At 43.2% G+C, this 25,079-nt stretch overlaps 2 protein-coding genes and 1 long non-coding RNA gene across 6 annotated transcripts; all 3 read right to left on the bottom strand.

Annotated features, from left to right (window-relative positions):
• Positions 1-294: 294 nt before the first annotated feature.
• LOC124660153 lies at positions 295-10,006 on the bottom strand. 3 transcript variants are annotated; one of them, XR_006989802.1, is made up of 12 exons: positions 8,531-10,006; positions 7,554-7,784; positions 6,882-7,011; positions 5,537-5,689; positions 5,215-5,453; positions 5,052-5,121; positions 4,391-4,597; positions 3,300-3,529; positions 2,539-2,617; positions 2,336-2,473; positions 1,619-1,780; positions 295-1,457 (listed from the first exon to the last, which is right to left on the bottom strand). XR_006989802.1 is itself a non-coding variant. In XM_047197947.1 (11 exons), the coding sequence occupies exons 1-11, from the start codon at positions 9,895-9,897 to the stop codon at positions 1,156-1,158; spliced, it is 2,853 nt and encodes a 950-aa protein (XP_047053903.1). In that variant the 5' UTR covers positions 9,898-10,006; the 3' UTR covers positions 295-1,155. The 3 variants fall into 3 exon arrangements, 2 of the variants coding, with proteins under 2 accessions (XP_047053903.1, XP_047053901.1); XM_047197947.1 differs by lacking the exon at positions 1,619-1,780 and having other exon boundaries at positions 295-1,164; XM_047197945.1 differs by lacking the exon at positions 1,619-1,780 and having other exon boundaries at positions 295-1,111; positions 8,531-10,004.
• A 5,387-nt stretch (positions 10,007-15,393) lies between these two features.
• On the bottom strand, positions 15,394-17,051 carry LOC124660330. Of its 2 annotated transcripts, none has more exons than XM_047198137.1 (4): positions 16,968-17,051; positions 16,013-16,130; positions 15,715-15,922; positions 15,394-15,632 (listed from the first exon to the last, which is right to left on the bottom strand). In XM_047198137.1, exons 1-4 carry the CDS (start codon positions 17,009-17,011, stop codon positions 15,502-15,504), a joined length of 501 nt encoding a protein of 166 aa, XP_047054093.1. In that variant the 5' UTR covers positions 17,012-17,051; the 3' UTR covers positions 15,394-15,501. The 2 variants fall into 2 exon arrangements, with proteins under 2 accessions (XP_047054093.1, XP_047054094.1); XM_047198138.1 differs by having other exon boundaries at positions 16,013-16,118; positions 16,968-17,035.
• A 77-nt stretch (positions 17,052-17,128) lies between these two features.
• LOC124660702 lies at positions 17,129-18,262 on the bottom strand. Its single transcript, XR_006989944.1, has 4 exons — positions 18,230-18,262; positions 17,940-18,065; positions 17,652-17,744; positions 17,129-17,222 (listed from the first exon to the last, which is right to left on the bottom strand). It is a non-coding gene; the product is annotated as an uncharacterized LOC124660702 (long non-coding RNA).
• Between the last annotated feature and the right edge of the window lie 6,817 nt (positions 18,263-25,079).

Here is a 25,079-nt window from a genome sequence, read left to right as displayed (position 1 = left end):
TAGGATGTTTTTCTGTTGATTTTGAATAAGTGGTGCCCCGTCCGTGGTGGCATCAGATCGAGCTGCCGGTCTTTCACCTCTGTACTACTCTAACAAACCTCATTCTATCTTAATAATATATCGACACACAGGAGTTGTTCTGCTTTTTTTTTTTGTTCAGCCTCAAAATTTTGATTTCCTGCTACAAGCGCTCCACACATTGTTCAGTAAACAACAAGTATAATTCTCATTTGGCAGATTTATACATGTTTTTGGAAGCTTTACTACCCTTTTTTGCAAACCAGAGTACACCAGTGTAAAAAGGGAACACCGTACAAGTTATAATACATTCTTTACAACTTGGAACAGACCAAATCAGCAGCATAACAGGCCAACAACCGCAAAATTTACAGTATTCATGCATGCCAACTTATTTGTTTGTTTCAACAAAAGAATCACTCATTGGTCTAGTTTTACATACAGAACCCGAAAGAGAAAAAATAATCCCGCCCTCTCTTGCAAAATTTGTACTATATAAAACCAAACAAATCGTGCTTCAGCCCCACACACCTCATGTGTATTTACATTGTTTCTCTGTTACTGGTTTCATTTCCATTTCCAGCTGCTTCAACAAACTATGCACAACTTCAGATACATATGCACATCGTCTTTACAGAAAAAGACCATTGGGGAAAGGTACCCCGGTATAGTATACACTCTGCACACCAAACTGAAAACTTGGCAAACAGCAAAACTTTCACATCAGTTGTTAGCCATGAAGACCCAGATCCACAACTTCCTGGGTTGATGGTACTCATGCAGTCTAAGCGCCGCCATGGGAGCACGGGGCATGCCAAAACTCAGGTTGGTGATTCAGCGTCAACAAGTTCACCAGCCTCCCGTTTTAGAGCATCCAGCATCTTGTAGATCCTCCCCATTATGTTTCAACATTTCACCACTTCATGATTATCAAAAAATCCTATCATCACATTTTTTTTACAACAAATCCTATCAGCACTTCTCTTTTTTAACAACAAATCGTATCATCAATTTGATTCCTTCAAGTGTTGCGTCATGTTCACTGCACTGCGTGTACTATTTATCCATGTGTCAGGCTCTATCATTTGCTCTTCTGTATGATATGTATCAGGCACCACAGTTACAAAACAGCAGGTATCATTGTTGCTTCGAAATTGAACAAACAGAAACAAGACTTCATAGATGACGAATTAAAGAAATCAAGGAAAGTATTTTAGATTAAAAGAGTACTGAAACAATTTAAAACTCAAGCTAAACCATCATTATAAATCAAAAGTTAAATATGTTAATGCCTCTAAGAACTACCGTATTCAGGTCCCATTAAAAATCATACTAACATCTTAGCAAAATTTTGTAGATGAAAGATTCAGGATGGTCCTACAACTTCGTGCAGTTTCGACTTACTATTCCTCTTCTCCAAAAAAACCTTACTCCATAACCTTGTCTTAAATGCCTCTAAGAACTACCGTATTCAGGTCCCATTAAAAATTATACTAACATCTTAGCAAAATTTTGTAGATGAAAGATTCAGGATGGTCCTACAACTTCGTGCAGCTTCAACTTACTATTCCTCTTCTCCAGAAAAACCTTACTCCATAACCTTGTCTTAAAGTTTACGCTGTCTTTTTCTAATTTCACTTTCAGGTCCGGCTTCCCACCCAAGAAAACAATACACAACTCTTGAGTCCACAAATAATTTCAATTTTGGCTTCAAAGTTCATATTTCTGAAGTTAATTGATTGATACTTCAGTATTAATTTCTCTGAAATTGCAGCAAATGAAACTTTCTCGAAAATTATCAACAGAAGCAACACAAAAGCATTAGCACTGTGAAACAGGGTATTGACATGGCTCCAACTTGAAATATTACTGTTACTGGTTAGTAGGCTGTGCTGTACCAGATGTTCATACTGACTGTTACCGACTTGCCGTATAGCTTATCAAACTCTCAAGCAGATATGACATGCATAATATTGAATAGTTCTATATTCAAATCTCACAATATTATCATGATGGTCAATTAACAATTAAGTTAAAAATAATTATTTTTAGATTAAACCTGCTTCTTGAAAAAAACAGTTTAAATTCATTAAGAAAAAACAAAGAAAACGTAAGACTTCATCACAACAAGATCGAACTAAAACAAAAAAAGTGTCCTAATCTGACATGTTCCTCAAACTATGCTAAAAAATCATTATCTAAACAAAACAAAAGCCAGTATAAGAAGCCAGTATAGCTGTTGCTCAACAGGAAAACTTAGAAACGGCAACAAGAGCAATAACACCCAGAATATGACAGAAAACTCGGTAATACGTACCATTGTAGGGTCCGAAAGTATAGCATATGCTTTCCCAATTATTTTGAATAAATAATCAGCATCACTGCGGATCATATTAGCAATTTCTGCCCATGCTGTATCATCGATATTTTCACTTCTCACAAGCAAATTACCGGCCTGTGCCATAATAAATGTCAGCGAATAGAAGAATTTAAGAAATAGATGGAGATAGAATATAGTACTTTATCTGGATGATGCCTTAGTGCTGCTTTGCGGTATGCTTTTTTTATACCCGCAGCAGAGCAAGCTGGTTCAATTCCTCTGCATGGAAAAGCAGATCTCTCAGTCAGACATTCCAGATGTTATGGTTTCCAGACATTCACTAACACCAAGTTCTTCCCACTTTCCCAGCATAAATTTAAGGAACTGTGTGTTCCAACATGCCCAATTCACATTGCATTCCAAAAGAAGTTCCTTTCCAATGGGAGCAAATAAGTGTAAGTAATGTAGTTTTAAAATGTCAACTCCCCAATTTTTTGCGGTAATATGAAAATTAAACTGGGACTGCTCACCACTATCAAACAAATATTTTAGTAACTGTTTGAACTATTTACGAGAAAAAGGGGCCCCTGCCCTTTTTATCCAATGCCGAATCGACGACCTATCTATAAAAAAAAGAGATTTTTTTTTTGGATTTGAAGAAAAAAAAAGAATTCTATTAATTTTCATTTTCCATTTATCTGGTACACATGAAAAAAGACCGACTCATGAACGACACAATAATATTGTAGCAGTTTCATCTAGCTCTGCCACAGAGCTTATAGGTAAAATGGTAACTAATGTTAATTTACATCTATGTAATTAATGGTAGTTAAAAGCCAATTGCACATGGGGAAGAGTGCGGCAGAGATAAAGTTAAACACAAAGACAGTTTGTTTCAGAGAACATGATTTTGTATGTTCTACCTTAAACGAAATTAAAAATAAGAAAGACAGATACTTACAATATCAAATATATATTCAATGTGTTCCTTTTTCTGGCATCACGCTCCAAAGCAGAAAGCCTAATATTGGCTCGATGTAGATTGTTACGAACATTATCTAACTTTTCTGATGGCGTGGACATATTTTCTTGTAGTTGTTCCTCAAGAAGAGAAATCAGTCTGCGAAGATCATTTTCGGCCTGACTGTAATCTCTTATAAGTTCATACAAACTAGCTCTTCTAGAAATGACCTACAAAAAAAGTGAGAACAATGCATAAGTAGGAGCTTTTTTCTTGTTTTTTTCTTATTTTCATGCTAGGTTGCCCTCTTTTATATAGAGAGAAAGCTTTGGATAACATTTTCTCACTGGTCTACAACTTATTTAAGGTAATGACCAAAAAGAACTGGCCAAACAGCTCTATTCAAGACTTATCCAGTCAAACTTTCAACATGACAAAGGTTTAAAGGTTCTGCCAAAGAATCCAGTAATAACTTAGGTAACCATATTGAATTATAACTTAGTCGCTCACACCATTTAATGATGATGCGACGTTAATCTGATTGAAGATGTGCTCCTTACCACACACTAAAAAATATTAAGGGTGGGGAAAGAAGTAAATTTGCATGTGACAGACAATGTTACAAATGGAAACTCGGAAAGATCTCCAAGCAACCCAAGAACAATTTAAACTTCACTTAAGTTTTGCGTGGGAAATGAAAAGAAGGGCATATAAAACTATGCAGTGGAAATAAATACTCCAGTTAACTACATATTGGAGAACGTCTATGCAAAGGTGGCAGTAGCCCACGAGTAACAAAGCCAAATCCAAAAGTAAATATCATTTTCTACCTATTTTTGGGCAACATAGATAAGAAAACACCATAATGAAAATTCAGAGGGAATCAATTCATCACACATCAGAACATTTAAGGTGTATGGAGATTTTCACAGATGGGTTAACAAGAAGATATGCATGTCTTGCCAAAATACATGATGAAATAAACAAGAATATCGTAGCAACATATCATACAGATACTTTTGGCCTGAGTCTACACAAAAATTTAGAGCATGGTCGTTTAATTTGATAGAAGATGAGGATCTTTCACCAACCTTACAATAACTAGTGTCCAGGGCTATAGCTAGCGAACAATCTGCTATGGCATCTAAAATATGGCCCATTGCTTGGTATGCAGCTGCACGGTTGCCAAAGCAGATTGCTGAAAAATGTAGTGACTCGGTACTGCTTAACAAAGCAGCACTATAATGTTCCACAGCCTCTGAATATTTACCAGCTTGGAAAGCTTCGTTCCCAGCAACCTAAAATAAAGCAAATAAGAATATCATGCCTCTAATGTAAATAATTGCAAAATTTGATGAATAACTGGGAGATGTGTATGCACATGACTATCGGCAGAGCAATACACTAACCTGTGGAGTCAGACCAAGATTATCACAAGTTCTACCTAGTTTTTAGTTTTTTTAGTATGAATCACACATGAATATGAAGGATTTGCTAAAAAACTGTGGAGTCAGCTGACCCCACAGCTTCAACGTGGATCCGACCGAAGGACAGTACATGGTATGCAAAAGCTGGATATAGTTAGACATTATATGATTAGAGCAACACATAAACAAAATGTTGGGTAGTTGGAATATTGCTGTATTGGACATCATATTTTTAGATGAGTGAGGCTAATGATGCAATTGATAGCCTTTAAAGTGCCATCAAATCATTGATGGAAGTGAAAAAATAGAGGCACAAAGGACATACTTTTAGGCGCAGTAGTTCAGAGATTGTCTTAGAAAGTGACGAAATTGATTGCTCAGAATGCTCCCCGCACCTAGTCAATATTTTCACAAATTTAGCTAACCATATAAGCAATGATGTATGGAACATAAATCTATACAACGCTAACATAGAAATCTTATATTACTTGTATTCCACAAGTGTTGCTTGCTCATGCTTTTTTAAGAATTGATGAGCCTCTTCAAGCTTTCCCGTGAAGAAATATGACTTGGTGATGAGATAATAGCGCCACAATTTCACAGAGGAACAGCAACTGTCCAAGTTAATGTTTTCTGGATGCTCATCAAGACACATAGACACACTATTTCTCTCTGCCAGATGCAGAGTTTCTCCACAAAACCGAATTACTTCTTCATATCGCCGCAACTGTGAAGTCCCATGAAACAAACAATTAACCAATACACCTACTAGTGATAATAACAACCAAAACTTCGCAATATGGTACAGACCAGTAACATGGCTTCTGCTTTCATTTTCATCAAGCTGTCTGAATGAATGCATATGGACAAAGCATCCGTGATCATTTGTAAGGCGCTTGGTATCTTGTCAAATTCCTTTTTAACAAGATATTCCTTGGATTGAAGAATAAAACTAGATACTTTCTGTTAGCAAATGACAATAAAATACTGATTAGATAATCAAGTCCCATTTAAAAAATAAATTGCTTCAGGGTGGCTTTTGCCTCATCTAGTTCAGGTCATTATTCAAGTTCTACGTAACACGACATTTTGATCAAATATTTCTTGGAAAATGTTATGTAGGGGTGCAGAGTCATATGACTTTATGATCTGAAATTCTATAAAGGCATTCCACTATGAAAGGGACAATCGAAATGTAACAGAAATACTTAATTGCTTATTAAAATAAATAAAATAGCATATAATCAGCCGTTACACAAAACAAATTTAATGATAATAAGATTGTTTTAGCAGGAGATCAGGTAGGCGAGGCATTAGAGATGGTAAGCCATGTACTGAAAATATCATTGCATAGCAGGGGCAAAAGTCAGGTAGAAAAATCCACCAGGTATCTTGTTCATATACGTAATGGGCTAAATGGAAAAAACTTCATACAAAATCATCAGAAACTATTGACGAGTCCATTTTGTTTACCAATGGGTCTCTAAACAGAATAAACTGTGTTGATATATTCCAGTTTATCCAGCATTTTAGGCTGAGTCGCAGCAAGTTTTGAGAGCTGTATAGTACTAAAATATGTTGCAGACTTGGAGGTCGACACATGGATCAAATTGTGAGTCTCTAGGATAAGCCATAGCATTAAAACCAAGAGATTATGGGTATTTGCATGAAAGGTGAAATGATTGATGTAGCACAGCATGAAAATCACATAGACAAAGACAGGATAGTTGTTCACTGATAAGTCCCCATTAGGAAAGTGCTCCTTAGAGTTCAGAGACCTCAATACAAACAAGGAGCTTTTAAGCATATCCTTCTGAAAATTGTTACAACTATGCTGTGAATCTTTTCTTCATGTCTTGTATGGTTTCCTCAACAGTACATAGTTTTGAGTACCTTACAGCTCTAGTATCTGATCTATTAATCTGATAATCAACAATTTACTTAACATAAGCATACCAGAAATAGTTATTTTGTAATATGGTTCCTCAATAGCTTGCAAAATAATGTAAGGTTCTGGTTTCAAAATTCTCTACTGAAATGTCAAAACTCACTAAAACTAGCATATGCGTGCTATCATTCAATTTGGCAAGTTACAAACTCTGGCTAGATATGATAACATGATACAATGATAGTGTCAAACCAGAGACCAGGCTACCTGAGCTTTTTGTAGACCATCAGAAGCCTCTTCTATGATTTTATGATTCAAGCTTTCCACGTGATTAGACTTCAAACAGATTTCAAAACCCTTTTGTGCTTCTTCAACATCCCCAAGAGCAAGTAGGCAGCTATACAGAATTAGCCGAGCAGATTGATTAGTTCAGATATTGAGAAATATTATGTAAGTTAAATAACAAGGGAAAAACACTTATGACCACCTTTTATTTTGAAGGAAAATTGTAAGGGAAGCCCAGAGGTTATAAATACAAATCCAACTACATAAACTATTATACCCTAGAATTGAATAACCTTGTTTGATTATGGAGTTATAATTAACAAGGCTATTAAAAAAATTGCAAACCAATGTCAATTAAAATTATGCAAACAGCAACGACTAGAGTTTGGAATGTCAAGGCTGCAGAACATGAATGTTTCTTTCCTCTGAGATCTCATATCTTAAATAAATTCATGATATTAGAAAGATATTTCCTTAAAAACAATGTCTAGTTTTTTTTAGATCAGAACAATATCTAATTTTGTCTCCTCCACTGAATGAAAGGCTTACAAACTATGATGGACCTTCCAATTGTTTCCAAAACAAGACTATACAAGTGTGAAAGCCCGCAAATTGATGATTTGTCAATAGAATGGCTGTAGCTATTGATCTTACTTGGCAGCTCTGACTTGCGCCTTGAGAAAGCTAGAATCAATTTCAGTAGCTTTCCGGCAATCAGAGAGTGCATCTCTCATCCTACCGAGAGATATCCGGGTAGCTGCACGGTTGCTGTAGCACAACATTAATGCTTTCCGTGAGGCTTCATTTGGGGAAACAGAATTAATCCCATGAGTATAGTATTCCTCCGCCTTTGTTAACCGTCCTGCAGCATAAGCTTGGTTCCCCCTAGTGAACATTAAACAATTCAGCTTAACAGGCACCAAATATTGCCCAACAAAATGTATATAGTAAAAGCAACAAAAAGAAAACTCTAATCCTTCTAATCTAATCAAACTAAAATTTCAACATATTTCAGTTCTACTTGTTTATGTATTCCTAAACTACCACTCGTGGAAATTACATTCTCGAGCAGCAAATTCCAGATTCCTCAAATACAGCAATCTGTATGACTATATCTTTAAAACATAAACTTGACTGCATAGCCTGAGGGATGGGTGTTAAAGTCTGTACCCTCCAGTTCACATAAAAGAAACTGAGAAACAAATGTCCAAATCTTGGTTGACTGAAATACATCATGTTGATTGGAGATGTTGTTCTTCTGTTATGGAAGTCTAAGCTCAGTTGCAATCCATCATAAGTTTGCTTACAGTTTAATCGCAGATTGGGTGCCCCTGACAACTGACCGGGCCCAGTTTTTACTATAACTTCAGCAACATAACCAGAACAAATATTTTGCAACAAGATCACAAAAGGCTGTTTTACAACAGTGCAAATGTTAAACTGGCGTCCACATATAAGTAATCATATTTTATTGGCTTGTGCTATTTCTGAAGAAGACGAAATAGTTGACGTAACTGCCATGTTATTTGCAGCAGTGCAGGTGTAAGTTATTAAACAAAGTAAGTAGTATATAAGTTACTATTTGTGTGATAAATAAGCATGTAACAAAAGATGAAAGGTGTTCCAGGCACCTTATACGCCAAGTTTCACAATCTTCCTGATATCCAAACTTTTCCGTTTTTGTACATGTTACTGTTGTAGGTTCTGCTTTGCTGTATTCAGTCCATTGAGCCGCAAAACCTGTGTTGGGCTGGCTTGCTGATACTTCTGTGTGTGCAAGACTAATGGCAGATGTAGGAAGGCTTTGAACAAATTTAGAATTATTAACAGGCATTCCTTCAGAACTTTTCTTGGTCTGCCGTCTTTGTGAAACCAACTTACTTTGATCAGAAGTTGATGAAGCAAATGCTAACTCAGAATGACAAGAACTTTCCAAGTTTGCAGCAAAAGTAAGCCTTGTTCCGTCATGGCTACTTTCTGTTGTTTGCGCAGCATTAGCTTCCTCAGGGCGACTGTTACCTACACGGATACCAGAGTCCTCTAACCTGAAGCCAACCTTTCCAGATTGCTGCAAACTGAAGTTTGATTCTGGAATCGCGTTTCCAGAAAAACTGTCAGCTGCATGAACTGTCCGCAAGGAAGAAACCTGGCGGGCCGAGGAGAATTTCTTTGGTTTAACTGCCCTTCTATTCATGCTCATAGCCTTAACCACTCCCTTGTCTTTAGATGATACATTGTGGTCATGCAGAGCAAACGATTTCTCGTCGAAAGATCCCCATTCACCAAGCCCTGGCACTGCTACTACGGTGCTTTGTGTTTGCATAACATCAGGCAATTTTGTCAAACAAACCTTGGGAAGGTCATCTTGAGACGCAATGCTAGAAGGTGCAGTATTAGAGGCCTTTCCTGTTTCATGAACTTCATGAGGTCTGAAATGCGGAGCATCCCTGTTACTTGAACCAGGTGAAGGCTCCAAGTTGCCGCATCTGCCATCCTCAGGAGCTGAAAGGTCTTGCCGTTCAGAACTGCATGCCGCATCCCCTTCATCAGATGAATCCAACTTGTTGGCATCGCTTTGCGCTGTGCTTGCAGCGAACCACCTATGCGGAGCACTAGCGCACTCACCGAAAACAAACAAACCCTGCTCGACATTACCATCTGCAGAGAGTTTACTTCCTTTCTTTGTGGAGCAACCTTCATCCAGAGAATCCCCAGCAGATGAGGTGCCGCGGTCCTTGGGGTGTCCCATGGAATCGTTCCTGCCAGTACATTTTGCTGAATTGGCCGCTCGACCAGCTAATGGTGAGCTTGTCTGAGACAGCATATCTTCGTCGCCACGAAGAATGCTCGGACAAGAAACCTCGTGCGAGCTTTCCCTGGCACCAAAACTATCGCTTTGCTTGGGGGGAGAATCATCTAGGACGAGCTCTTCAACTGCTGCTGCAGAGAGGCCGCACAATGAGGCACCACTGGATCCAAGCGAGGAGCTTCTCCTCATCTCCGGTGGCCCCGGCGCGCCGCTCCCAAAAACGAAATCGGTGCCACGAGGAGAGCCCCACGAGCCCGCCGATGCCGGATCCTCGTGGGCGGCGCGGTGAGACGACGTCGTGGCGTCCGCGCCGAAGACGAAGGCCGAGGGGCGTGATCCGCCGGCGGTGCTCGGCCGCGGGCCAGGCCCGGCAGCGAAGATGGCGGGGTCACTGCCGAGGCGCCGGCCGGAGGAGCTGGCGGTGAGGGGGTGGTCGGAACGGAAGGGGCCAGGCTGGCGCCGCGGGCGGGCGAGCCGCTGCCTGTGGGTGGCGGCGGCGGGGATGGTGGGGAATGGGGCGGAGGCGGCGTGCGGATCGTGCGCGGGATCCATGGGGTGGGAGGAGGGCGTCGGGTGTGCGGCGGCGGGCGGCGGGCTTCACGTCGGCGGCGGCGCGCGGGGGACGTGGATTTCGTTTTCCGGCGGGGCAGCGGGGTGGGCCATAGGAAGAGAAATGGTCCAAACGGAAACGGATTGGATTGAAGAAGTGATCGATCTGTACATGACATGATATGCAGCTGCTGTACGTATTAAAAATAGGAAACTGAAAGAAAAATGATGAACGTGCCGACACGTGCTACAATTATATACTCGCCCTCCACGAGGATATCGTTGTCATGCTATCCCACTCCTCATAAATGTATTTCACAAGATTTTGACAGGTAAATAATGACGTCTCCTCTGAGTGTGGACTTTTGAAACTCAGAGCTTCACCTAGCTCGTTTTTTGGAAAATTCAAAATTTAGGTTAAAGTTTCGAAAGTAATCTGAAAAAGCTCTGGCTGTAGCTAGACATGTATCATATACCTGTGTAAAATCTTAATACCAAATAGCTAATACCAAAGAATAACCAAAGTGCACATCTTTTTTTCGATAAAGGATGCTTTATTACTTCAAGAAGCAATTACATCCAGCATCTGCATAACCAAGATGCACACAGCCGTTTGTTGTCTCAAGTGACCAAAGTTACATAAAACAAAAATAGGCGAAATACATATCGGAACGATGAATCATATAACGCCTAAGAGCTAGGTGGAGCAACTATCCGTAGACTATGCTGCCACCCATGTAGGAAAAAAGTATCCCTCGCCGTATCCTCCAACCGTGTACGGACCTCCAGTAAACAGGTCTCGGTTCTCCACACGTCGAAGAGGTAACCACGAACGGAGAATACCCGTGCATCCGTAGATAACCTCGCAACAAAGAGCAATTTTTGTCATTAAAGATCTTGTCATTTCTACATAGCCGGAGCGCCCGGATAATCGCTAGCGCCCCCATCCTAAGAAGCATTTTAAACCTTGAGTTGATACCATGAAGCCAATTGCCAAAGACATTAGCGACACTAGTCGGAGGATACAAGGTAGACGCTACTTGGATAACTGACCATATAGATCTCGCAAACTGGCACTGGAAGAATAAATGATTGATGGTTTCATCATGATGACAAAAGACACATCGTGTACTTTCGTGCCAATTCCGCTTAACAAGATTGTCTTTGGTGAGAATAACCCCTCGACGAAGATACCATCCAAAAAATTTAATTTTTAATGGTATCTTCATCTTCCAAATTTTCTTATTATTATCAACTGGTAAATCGAAAGCGACATCGCATTGTATAAAGATTTTACGAGAAAAGAACCATCTACGTGGAGGTTCCATCGAAATTCATCTGGCGATAACTGAATATCTCCAAGCCGCTGAATTAGGTTGTTCCATGCCACGAGCCTTTGTCCTAGTAAAACCTGTCTGAACGTCACATTCGGGGGTGAGGTAGCCATTACAGTTGCAATGGTATCACCTTGGCGACGTGCAATTCTATACAAAGCGGGATACTGTTCACATAGGGGTGCATTGTCAAGCCAAGCATCTTCCCAGAACCGTATCTGTGCTCCATTCTTAATGGAGAAAGTCCCATGTTGAAAAAAGACATTTTTTGTCGCCATAAGACCAGCCCAGAAGTGTGAATCCCCAGGTTTTCAAACCACTTGAGATAATGTCTTCGAGCCAGGTTTCCAAAGTGCACATCTAAGTATAGTGAATAACACATACTTTCAAACTCTCGCAATTTGTCACAACTTGTCATTTTTTGTAGGCCACATTCATTGAGATTTTACACGACTCTAGATTACATCATTATGTACATCTAGATTTTTGCCAGAATTTTGTGAAACCTATAAATATTGTTTTTGATATTTTCAAAAAAAAAAAGAGCTACATGGAGCTCGAGGTACAAAGAGAGTTTCCACGTCTCATCTCCGTTTTTTACACCTTGCATAGTGGGAGTTTGAGAGTTTGCCAAAAAAGAAATGTAAGAGATTTCGGCTGAATGGTGCGTGACCACATCTTCAATGAGCTACATGTTTTTTGCTTGGCTTGCGGCGAAAGAAAAAAAAAGATAGTGTGGACTACAAATAAGTTAGTTGCAGAACACGGGACTCTTGCACCTGCGTCGTAACGAGAGAGATTTGACATGAGAGATTGAGGGATTATCATGAATTTCCGGGATTATCATATCCTAAAGTAGATGTCCCAACCGGGCTCAGAGATTAAAGTGGTGGACAACACGAGTTCCTTAAGTGGGGAATCACGAGGACATATGGTCGTCGATCATTATGGTCATGTGATGCAAGTGGACACATCAGAATGATGTGGTTTTCAGCCAACCCGAGTGGTCACCGACCGGCATGCCAGTGGAGGCGATCGAGCAAAACTCGTTTGGTGACATGGCCAACAAGCCGATGAGGTGGGTTAATTGTGAATAGTCCTTGGATAGGGTGGCGGCGTGTTAGCACATGTAGGTGAGAGCATGTGTTGGCTCAAAGGTCCAGATTTGTAGCCTCTTCCGGAGCATTTTGTATCAGCCGCCTGGTCTTTCTTCTATCAAAATGATACGTCTTTTTATGGTGTATTCTTGATAAAAGAAATGTAAGAAAACATGCAACAATGGATAAATATTCGGCTATGAAGAAGTCAAGCAAGGATTGGTTGACTTTGTCATAGCCAAAGTCAAAGTCACTACAGACTACATGTTCACTGCAACTGTTCCGGAGGAACTACGTGTTTATGTAAAAGAAAATCCTATCCCGTTGCAATGTACAGGTATATTTCCTAGTATCTTACTAAAACTTGCGTTGACAGATAAACCACGATGCAACATTTCATTTGCGTTACATGGTTGCTCAAGTGCAATTGCTCGCTCGATCTAATTGAGCGACGAAAAAACTGCTATTTTTTTATGGGTGTTAGATTATTATTTTCGGAACAGGTGTTGACAACCTTGGCAGCAAGCAATGGTCCATTAGCAGAAAGAATTGACACTTTCGTTGTGTATTCTGCTGGAATGTAGCAAAGAACTAGTTACATGACCCTACATAAAGAAAATCAGTACTACATAGAATCTCAGTATCACAGACACATACCAAAAAGGAGTGGTTCAACGGGTGGAAATAAAACATCTATCAGCAGATTATTGTATATATATGCTGCCTGGACTACTAGACTCGCATGCCCCAACCACGCCCAACTCTGAATACAGATTCAACAACCCCCGTTAATCGCTATCAGCATCACTTTCCATGTACATGTAAGGGAATGCGGAACCCGTCGAGCCCCTGAAATATCCACCTGTGGCTGGATGTTGCAGATCATCCATTCCTTGGCTACTGCAAGCAGAACACTGACCTGGAAGAAGTTAACCAGGAAACTCTTATGAGAGAAATAGGAATATTTCACCGTTTGATTCGTGAAGACAAGGATTAGTACCATTTTCACTGTTTGATTCCAGAGGAGAGCAGAAATAATATTTTTGGCCAAACATCTCTCTTAATTCAGCGAAGAATAGTGACACTCGAGAAACACTTGTGATAGGTTTCATAATCTTCACAATGAAGTTGAAGTGGTGGAAAACATACCAATAATTTTCCACGTTGAAACATTGGTGGCCAAGTTCCTCTAGTTGGCAGTCATGTCCCTAAAGCCAAATAAAGATCCTTGTTAGTAACAAGTTAATTGGTCACTTCCCTGTAGTTTTAAAAATATTTAAAAGCTTTTACTGACCGCCAGAGTAGCACTTATTTTTTTGTATTCTTCGAAAGCCGCCATCACCTCCATACTCATCCAATTTCTCGCATTTTGAATAATCTGTTTGTCAGAAACTCCGCGCCTGTATGCAGAACCAAATTAAAACTGTATTTTCTGACCAAGCACAAGGTAGAGCAAATAAAAGACAGAATATAGTGAGTTTTTTTTTTAAACGGAGGCAAAAGTTTTGCCTCATCTCATTAATTAAGAAAGAGTTTTACAGAATGAAACATTACAAGAGTAGCCAATGCTCAAGCAAGCGCTCGAGCAAAGCCGCAAAGGCTCAAAGCCTAAGCCTACTCTCGCGGCATTATTGACCCCAAGTGTTTTACTCCCGCCACGCTACATAAAGACGTTTCAACTTTAATCTTTGCCATCACCACGGTCGGCATTGTAGAGATGTTGCGGAACACCCTAGCGTTCCTTTTATTTCATATCTCCCACGAGGTGGCAGCTAGTCTGGCACGCTCAATGTCACGAAGCATAACACACTTTTGTGTAGGGAGGCTCAGAGATCCCGAATACAACGACCCCGATGCTGCCAAGCACGACGATGAGTTGTACGTGTCCCTTCTGGGCGAGCGCATCCAGTAGGACGAGGCCTAGGAGGAGCAGTCACCGCCTGACCGGGCATGGCAGAGGCACTCCGCAAGACGCGGCCGACTTCGATAACGGTGTCGATTGGAAAGACATCAAGTAGAGCGAGGACGAGGAGGCACAGCCGCCACTACCTATTAATCTATGATGATTGATCAGGTTTAGTTTCCTCCTGATAAAGGCTTATGAATTTTGCTTGAGACCACATGAAGACTCTTAAACTGAAACTTGTGTTAACTTGCTAAAACTTGTGTTGACAGATAAACCAGGATGAAACATTTCATTTGCGTTAACTTGCTATGCAGATGGTTGCTCAGCTGCAATTGCTCGCTTGATCTAATTGAGCGACCAAAAAACTGCTGTTTTTCTTTCAAATCCGAGCAATTGAAGCCTGGGTATAAGATTTTTTTTTCAGAACAGGTGTCGACAGCAAAGCAACGGTCCATTAGCAGAAAGAATCTCGTTTTGTATTCTGTTAGAGTGTACTACTGAACTAATTGAGAACTGAGTTCTAGCTCAGTGGCAAGGCAAGCGAGTTCGCAGCCAGCCCACCCGGGTTCGAATCCCCATCTCGCGGTAATTTCGCAGGGAGAGACGAACTTTAAATCGGGTTATAGCCAAGGGAGGGATCATTCCCCCGTTGGTCAACGTTACTACTAAACTAGTTCCATGACCAAGAATATTGATCATGGTTACAGATTTGTATACAAAGAAAATGCTCACTGCATAAACAAAACCAGCATGCCAGTATCACAGACACAGAACAACAACAAAAAAAGTACTACTAGTTCAAGAGGTGAAAATAAATCACCCTGCAGGTTATTGCATCTGCTGCCTGGACTACTAGGCTCGCATGCACCAACCATGACCAACTCTGAATAAAGATTCAACTACCCCGCTAATCATTATCGACATCATCTTCCATGTACATGTAAGGGAATGAGGAACCCGTCGAGCCCCTGAAATATCCACCTGTGGCTGGATGTTGCAGATCATCCATTCCTTGGCTACTGCAAGCAGAACACTGACCTGAAAGAAGTTAACCAGGAAGACTCTAATAAGAGAACTAGGAATATTTCACTGTTTGATTCGTAAAGACAAGGATTAGTACCATTTTCACTGTCTGATTCCAGAGGAGAGCAGAAATAATATTTTTGCCCAAACATCTCTCTTAATTCAGCAAAGAATAGTGACACTCGGGAAACATTTGTGATAGGGTTCTCAATCTTCACAGTGAAGTTGAAGTGGTGGAAAACATTGCAATAATTTTCCACATTGAAACATTGGTGGCCTAGTTCCACTAGTTGGCAGTCATGTCCCTAAAGCCAAATAAAGATCCTTGTTAGTAACAAGTTAATTGGTCACTTCCTTGTTGTTTAAAAAATACAAAAATAAAAAGTTTTACTTACCGCGAGAGTAGCACTTCTTTTTTTGTATTCTTCGAAAGCCACCATCACCTCCTTACTCATCCATTTCCTCGCATTTTGAATAATCTCTTTGTCAGAAACTCCCCGCCTGTATGCACAACTGAATTAAAACTGTAGTTTCTGAAGAAGCACAAGGTAGAGCTAGTAGAAGCCAGAATATGGTGAGTTCACGACAACATGTTCAATGATTAATGAAGCTTTCAGAACCTACATGCACATGATAAGAACCACACAACACCAAAAGGAGAATGAATTAACTAGATATATGTATGCTATGGGGTTGCAAACACCTATGTGTGGCATAGGTACTGCTCGCTTAGAAATTTTGTGCCAATCATATACTCGTATGGCCCGTGACCCCTCTCAGCATCTTAGAAATTGAATATGGAAAGAGACTACGCTCTAGAGGATAGACAATGCCTAAATACTATCAATATACTTTCTTCCATTTTACTAAATAAGGAACACAAATGATAAATACTTCTTATTCCAAAAACTAACAGTAAGATACAGGGATAATATCAATGTTTAGCATGGGTAACTGAAAATTTATAACTCTGCATATTATGAGGGGGTATAGTTAGGTAATGCTGGCATTGGTCAACAGGCAACGTCAGTGGTCAGACCCAGCTTCATGTTGTTTAAGCTTCCAAACAACTTTAGTGGCATGAATGTGCAGTTTCAGGGTTTAGGAACTAATGAATTGGCCTGACAAGGCCCACAATGTGCTCTATTCTTTTATTCTATGCAGACAAAACATTAAATTACTGAAAGTCCTTAAAGGAAACCTAAATTTTCCATCTTATGCATGATCATGCATTCAAGCTAAATTTTCAGCGACACAGAATAAAATGCTTAGAGAAGATTAAAGTAATGCCAGTTATCAGTAAAAGAGAGGATTGCTAACACAATAAGAATTGCAGGAGATAAAATTCACCTTGGTTGTCGACGTAGCAAAATCTGCATGGCCGCTTCCTCCATTGAAGCTTGTTCCCTTGCCTGAAGTTTCAGTCGCTCCTCAAGGAAGTAGGGAGCTCGGGCAATGATATCGGCACGCCGAGCAGCTGGCATTTTATCCTTCTTGGCAGCTAGTCTGGCACGCTCAATGTCACGAAGCATAACACACGTTTCACGGAAAGTGTTGCACGTGTTCTCTTCAAAGTACTTCTCCAGTTCTCGCCGCTCCTCCTCTCTAAAGAAATGCATGCACGTATGGTTAAAAGTACAAAATAAATCAAAGCCTAAATACTTTTGAGCTAGTGAATTTATCCCTCTGGAGTAATACAAAGCACAATTACTGTAAATGAACTGAAACACTCGGGTCGTGGTGCATAATTTTGTGCTTTATGACTCTATATCTAACTAGGTACAGAGTGAAAACACTCAACCCATAAATTAGAATGTCAACAGTATCGTTCATGTCGCATACATTTGGTGGTCCCCACACCACACTTTTGGCATGCTGGGCTGATGCTTTCCAATTTTGGTTATATGAGCCATGTATAAACAGGTAAAGTTTTAGCGCTTTGGGACATCTTGCATTATTTAAATGCATTTAAGACTTAAAGTTACAAACAACAGAATACAAGTCAAGATCATCAGACAGCAAAATCATACGTACATATCAAAATCTGATTCTTCTTTGGGCTTGCTCTCCTCAACAATTTCAGAGTCACTCTCGCTGCCGCTAGCATCATCAGCACAATAGTTTGACCTATAGCAACAGATATCAACACAATAAGAGGTTATATTGATGATTACCTACCTAGCAATTTGTTTTGGTATGAATTGTCTTAAACTATGCATGATGTGAAGAACATATGAAAGAATACTATCGGTAATAGCAAGTATCCATTTCAACAAACCCTAACTGGGTTAATCAGAAATAGTTATGGGCTTACGGCCATACCAACAGGGTGATAGCTGGAATTTAGGAGGCGTGCCAGTCAGCCCTAGTGCCTTGAGTTCTGGCAGAACTTCAGGTGTAGAGCTCTCACTGTCACTGCTGCTAACCTCACCAGCATGCTCCTCAACCCTGATCAGAACATGTTTATCAGTCAATATTCATGGTCAGATATTTAGGACATACTATTTCCTCTGTGAGAAGACCAGTGCAAATAATAGCCAAAAACAAATATGATTTGAACTTCTGGTGGAATAGGCAGACATACAACACCTGAAATAACCCAGGGGACTTACGGTAGTAATTCTTGTGATAATTCTCGTCCTTGGCTGCCTCCAGATCGCCTAGGAAGATTTGAATATAAAACACTTTGTCGAACACGAGTTGTGGTTCCAGCTACTGGAGTTCTAGATGACCTGTTGAGGTTAAGATTTGAAGTTACAACAAGACAGTGGCTTCCCTCCTGCTCATCGTTTAAACTGGATTTCTAGGTACATCCTTTAGTTCACTTGTAAAGGCAAATATATAGCAGAAGGTTGGGAAATGCAATTTGGGTCATGGGTGCATAACTGTATATGAACCTATTGTGTGAAAACACAATTCAAAATGTCAAAAAAAATGAAATTAAATTCTGCATGTACATCTAGACATTCTATATTGGCACATAAGTTGTCGGGAAAACACCACCTCCCAGAAGGTTGTGCTATACACATTTAATGAATTATTGTTAAGTAGCACTGTGCAAGTGCATATATCTCTCCAAAGCAAAAGAATTGGAAATCTGGAGTGCTGTCCAATTTCAAAAGGTCTGCTTTTGCCTTTCTCAGCAAACTTTCATTTCGATAAAGAACGAATATATTAATTCATCAAGCTGATACAGAATACACTAGCAATCTAGCATTTTTCAACTAGAACCATATCGCTCGAGCTATAAAAACACCTGCAATTTGTGGATGTACTTTCAATTCCCAGCAAAGTTTCTTATTACCCTAAAGAATTGCGGAACGGGCAGTGAAATTGATGGAGAAGTGGCGAAAGCTCACCCAGTTTTGCGGGAAGTCTTATTATGGTTGCGTGACTTGCGTCTCGCTAACCAAGACGGCCATCGCCGTCCATGGTGGCGGAAGCCGGCGGCGAGAGGAAACCTATGGGGAATTTTGGTCGGGTCGGTCTCTGTGTCTCTCTCTTGCTGACCCGCACCAAGTCCGGTCGCATTGGACTGGAATGAGTGGGCTGACAGGTTCCGGCCGAATATGGGGATTTCGAGTTTCCATAAAAAAAAACTAAATTTCGGACTTCAATAAAAAATAAGTCAACATCCCACCGGCGCCCGCGTCGGGCAACTCCGCCGGACAAGCGCCTTGGGGACGCCGGCACACACTGCAGTGGATTTGAGATCGGCTGCCCACACCGTCGTCATCAAAATAAACCTCGCATATTTTTTGTATTTGGAGTAAAATAAAGAAAACATAAATGGAGACTACAATACAACCATATTGCATAATTAAAAACATAAACTTAAGCGAGGAGGTTGCATCCCTCGCTCATAGACAAAAAAAAAAAAAAACTGTGATGCACATAAGCCGTTTTTTTTTCTTTTTTTTTTTTTGCTTTTGGACACGGGCACGGCCTCAGCCCCAGCCCCCTCTTGAAAATTGTTCTACCATCATTTCGACAATGCTATCGGCTAGCCAAATCGCCGACACCTTGCGTGTGCGGTGGCTGCGGGGTAGTGCACCCGACCGGCGAGCGCATGGTACATACATACACACGACAACCAATATAAGTGAGGTCAGTCCTATGACCGTACTCAGCGACAAACTCGTGGACATGTCGTAGAAGTGGCAGTGCAACCACAACGGCCGATGAGACTCGACGACGAAGGTGTTGACTGCCAAAACCCACCGGCGGGCAGCGACCTTGTCAACACCGTAGAGCCGGGAAGAGCCTAGAGCTGCGGCTGGCTGAGACCCCTCCGAGCGACGGCCCGCAATGCTCTTCTGGTCACACGCGGCGATGTGAAGTGCAAGGGCGTGCCACCCGACCTATACCGGTCGGGAAGGTGATGGGGATGCCTCGCTTAGTTTCTGCAGGGCATACATGTAAACGTTAAATATGAGCCTCGATCGGCTCTCGAGTTATCTCGTGAATCGGCTCAAAGAGCCGATCCACCCATGATTCGTACGGGGTGCACGAATACTTGGTGGTCCTGCTTGATCAAGATAAAGCTAATTAGATCTACGACGATTTAGGGTTTTCACCGCATAATCGGATCATCCTACTCCAGGTTGGGCCTCGCGGCCACGCACGGTGCTCGTAAGTCGATCCTAAACAAGGCCTAAAAACCAACATGAAGTTGATCCTCGGAACATCCTGTTTAGGACTTGCGAACGTCACCCTACGTGCCACCTGGATCCTCCCCCTTTGTAAGGCCTAACTATTGCGGATATTAAACTAATCCTTGTAGAACAAGGAGCAATCGTAACGGATCAGATCTACTAAATAATGATCAAGCGGGGTGCCGCCCCCACACCGAGATAGGTGTGAGGGCGGCTAGATATGCAAGGGTTGCACTACGTAAGCATGCTTAAACGAAGAACAATGCTAACCCTAACACATCTAATGATAACTACGTTGCTCGCCATCAAAAGCGCTTCGATACGAGCAACGCATGAACAACGTGGGGCTTGTGCTGCCTAGATCGCAAGATGCGATCTAGGCAGCATGTCGCTTACCCGATAGAAACCCTCGAGACGAAGGAGTTGGCGATGCGCCGAGATTGGTTTGTTTGGGGTTGAACGTGAGTTGTTGTTTATTCCATAAACCCTAGGTACATATTTATAGTCCAGGGGACTTTCTAATGTGGGCGTGCACCAAACCGTGCACGAGTAAGATTCTACTTTCTAAACTAAGATGCGATCTAATATTTTACAGATACAAGGGCAATTAAACCCAACTTGGTATAACAGGCCGATTCACGTAATCCTCCATGTATATTTCTTTAAGCCCATCCTGATTGCGGCCCACCTCGACTCGGTTAAATTCGGTGATAACACATGCCCCTCGGTTTTGGAATTGGTAATTCCAAAATCACTCGCTTTCCTTCGTCGGGTCATGTCGTGGCGTAACCGTCGCGGTATCCCTCATGATGATGCCTTGCCTTCTCAACTTCTCCGCGTGACACAGCGGTTTTTTTTTCCCTTTTTTTTTAGGCACCACTTCCTCAGAAACTGCTGTGGCATTGAATTTCCACTATATCCTCCTTCGATTTAACCGCTCCGAACAGTTCTCCTCTCGTATCTCCTTCGCATTAGCACTCCAAAAGCCCTCCCAGCCACCATGTCTTCTTCCTCCTCTCGCCCCATCGGATCTTGCCGGCCAATCCTCCACGTCCCGTGAGCCGACGCCGGAGTACAACGCGGCGGCGGTCCACGCGGCCAACACCCGCCGCGCCATTGCGGCCGGGGAGGAGTCGGACCACGACTTCTCCATCCGGTCCGAGGACGACCAGTCCTCGACGGACGGGGAGAGCGACCTCCGCTTCCTCGCCGTTGGGGAAACGGAGGAGGAGAGTGACGACGACGGCTTCTCCTGCGACTTCACCTCTTCCGGGGAGGAGGAGGAGCGAGGAAGAAGAGGAGGAGGACGACGACGAGAGCTCCTCCGACGAGCCGCCGGCCAGCGGTTCTGCCCTTGGCCGGGCAATCTTAGCGACTTCGACGGCGACGAGGACGACGCTGACGAAGAAGATGAAGACAACGAGGGCCCGGTCGGCGGCCATTGGAGCGACGACGAGCCCGCCGGGAGCAGCGCCGATAGTGGCGACGACGGCGACGACGAGGGCAGTGATGGCCCATAGATAGGACCTCTAGAATAGGGCCGGTAGTAGCGGATGGGGCAATGGATCCCCTAGTATTTCCCTTTTGAGAGCAATTAGCTCTTTATGTAAGAAATCTCATCTTAATCAATGAAGAACTTTTCCCCAATTTTGATTTTGCCGATTCCTTCGAGTTTAATTGAGCCGATTCTCTCTTCTACCGACCTTGCCGATTCGTCCCCTTTGCCAATGCGTAATGAGCCGATCGCACCGCATCGGTCCTTTGAAATTCACCCTTCTCTTCTTCGAGTCGATGATTTTCTAAATCTGGTGGAAAATGCAGGATCTTCAGGAAAACCTTCGAACTTTTCCAACCAAACCCAATAATCCTTTTCAGTACCCATTATTGTGAAGAAGGTTGCAATGAAGGATCAGCCGATGGTATCCCCATCGGTTCTTTAAACAGAGTATCCACTAGGCCTGCTGCCCCCCGAGCCTTACTCGAGCCTGCTGCCCCCCGAGCCTCACTCGAGGCGAGAATGTCAGAGAGAATGCGCCACAGCCGATCCTCTTTCAGCTGAACTAGCCCCAAAGATTGGAAATCCTTGACAAAAAGGTTCAGGAACCCGGATCGGCTCGACGCAGCTGGAGAAGTTTCCATTGTTTTACTCCCTCGAGGCAACAGAAGGCACCACCGTTGGTCTGGATTTGGTGGAGACTCGATAAACATTGCATAATTCCACTAAAGTCGATGGCTGCGCATCGGCTGCTGGCTGCGCATCGGCTGCCTCTCAATTCTAAAGTCGATGCCCTCGCATCGGCTGTAAAAAATTTTGTTTTTTTTTTATTTTGGCCGATTTTTCTTAATCGGCCCCCAATGTTTCATTGCACGTATGTTCTCACATGTTTTATCTGCACATGTTCATCTGATTATATGCCCCCCGAGCCGATACCTGCTGGATGACTGCAGATATCGGCTTGTATGGATAGCCGGGCACTCGCATTTGTACGTCGGCTCCGCAAAAATCCACGCTGACTCTCGTCCGCCGACGTGGCCACTGCTCAGTAGATCGGTGCTGAACGCAAGCAGAACATGTGGTGAAGGTAATTTTGGCCGATTGCTGGAATCGGCCTCCATATTCATTGCAGCTGACTGAAGGTCCTGTAATGTCCCTTCATAAACTTTTGGGGGCCGATCACAAGGATCAGCCTCGCCCGATTTGCTCATTGGTTTGATCTTGCTACTCGGTTAGGCTGGATAAAACCAACCCAACCTCTGACTTGATGCGCTTGCTGTCGTCCACCTTGAGTGCATCGTAGAGTCGTGGAGTACTAAGCTCGTCGGCAAGACGAGTACCATGTTTGTACCAGCCGATGTCTCATCATCGGCTTTCCTCCGTTTAGGGCGCCACTCCATTTTCCGTGGACGACCCTCTTCATCCAGGGCTCGCTGAACTTTTGCAGCCGGATCAGGTCGTGCCTTCCTTAGCGTATGCATGTATAACCTTTCGGCTTCCTCCGGGCCGCGCAATCGCCGAACCCTGCGCTTTTGGGAACGGCTGAGTCCGTCGGGGCACCACCTTGGCCGGTGGTACCTGTCTTCTTCTACTTCTCCCTCGCCTTCGAATCTTCAAGATCCGCCCAACGAGGTGACTCGGCGCGTTTGCTTTGTGGCGGGAGAGGCCCTAGGCGCTCGAACACGGACACGTTGGCTGCCTCCTTCTTCTTCTTGTTGCATTCGGGCAATTGCCGATTGTGGGCAATCGGCTCATTCCCGAATCCCAGCGAGTGTCTGAAGAAGGGGCAGTCCCAGTGTCTGGCGTTGTCATCTTGCCCCCTTGATGTTTCCGGGGCACAGCGCTCGTGCTCCTCCTCATCGCGATCCTGCCGACGATGTCTTCTGGCTTCTCTAGCCAGACGATCTCCTCCATCATCATAATTGGACCGTCGGCGTTGGTCATACTGACTCACATATTTGTTGAGGAGGTGATCGGAGAGGGGTCGCTGATATCTTATATTCTTCACCTCTCCCTCTGTGACATAGCGCTTGCCATCATGACGGAGCCGATCGCGTGGAGCGGCCTCCTCTGTGTCCTTGCTATGAGAGCAGCTGCCCTCATCTCCATCTCTGCCAGAGTGGTTCCCAGGTCCTACCATGTTGATGCTCGAACGAGGGACCCGGCCGGCAACCCTCGGGGTAGGTGACTTCCACCATGTTAACGGCGGGGAAGGGTTGGGTGTCGACCTTCATGGCGTACTCGGTTGAAAATTAGCCGCCCCTTCTCTATCGCCGCTTGGATGTGCCGACGCCACACCCTGCGGTCGTTGGTGGCATGGGAGAGCGAGTTGTGGAATTTGCGAGTACGGCTTTCCGTTCGGCTCTTTCGCCGTGGGGAACTTGAGACCTTCGAGGAATCGTCAACTGTTTCTCCTTGAGCAGGAGGTCGAAGATTTGTTCGGTCTTGGTCACGTCAAAATCAAATCCCCCGGGCGGCCCCGGTGGCTTTACCCATTTGCGGGACACGGGGGTTCCTCCCCGAGTCCACTCGGCCATCGCTACTTCTTGGTCTCCCGTGAGCACTTCATCTTCCTCTCGTATCGACCATGACTACTCGCACGCTTGAACTTGTCTTGGTACAGGTCCGGGTGGCGCTGTTCATATGCCGATAGTTTCTGAACCATGTGCGCCGCCGAGGGATAATCTGCTTGGGAGGCCATGTCCTTGAGCTGTGTTGCAAGGCCTGCTACGCCAACTCGATCGCTTCCTTTTCGGTTATACGAACCGAATAACATCGGTTCCTAAGATTCCTGAAGCGCCGGATGTACTCTGTCACCGTTTCCCCGCGCTTCGACGTAGTTGTGCTAGATCGGCAATGCCGGACTCGGAAGCTTCCGAATGGTATTGCATATGGAACTGTTCTTCCAATTGCTTCCAAGACTCGGATGGAGTTTGTCGGCAAAGAGGTGTACCATCCAAAAGCCGATCCCGTGAGGGACCGTGAAAAGAGCCTCACGCGCAGCTGATCCGACACCGAAGCCGGTCCTAGTTGAGCCAAATATCGGCCGACGTGCTCGATGGAGCTGGAGCCATCCGATCCACTGAATTTGGAGAAGTCAGGGAGCCGATATTTAGGTGGCAGCGGGATCATCTCGTAATCGTCGGGGTACGGCTTGGAATAGCCGACCGCCCTTCTTTTCGGCACCATGCCGAACTGGTCTCTCAGTATGGTACTGATCTGATCCGCTGTGCTGGCCGTAGGAGTTGCACTGCGAAGATTCGCCGGGGTGGCGTACTTAGCCAGCCATGTTTGCTTTTCCAGCTCTGAGCC

The sequence above is a fragment of the Lolium rigidum genome, chromosome 6, assembly GCF_022539505.1.
Source record: "Lolium rigidum isolate FL_2022 chromosome 6, APGP_CSIRO_Lrig_0.1, whole genome shotgun sequence".
Lineage (NCBI taxonomy): Eukaryota > Viridiplantae > Streptophyta > Magnoliopsida > Poales > Poaceae > Lolium > Lolium rigidum.
This window is presented reverse-complemented; position numbering and strand designations above follow the sequence as displayed.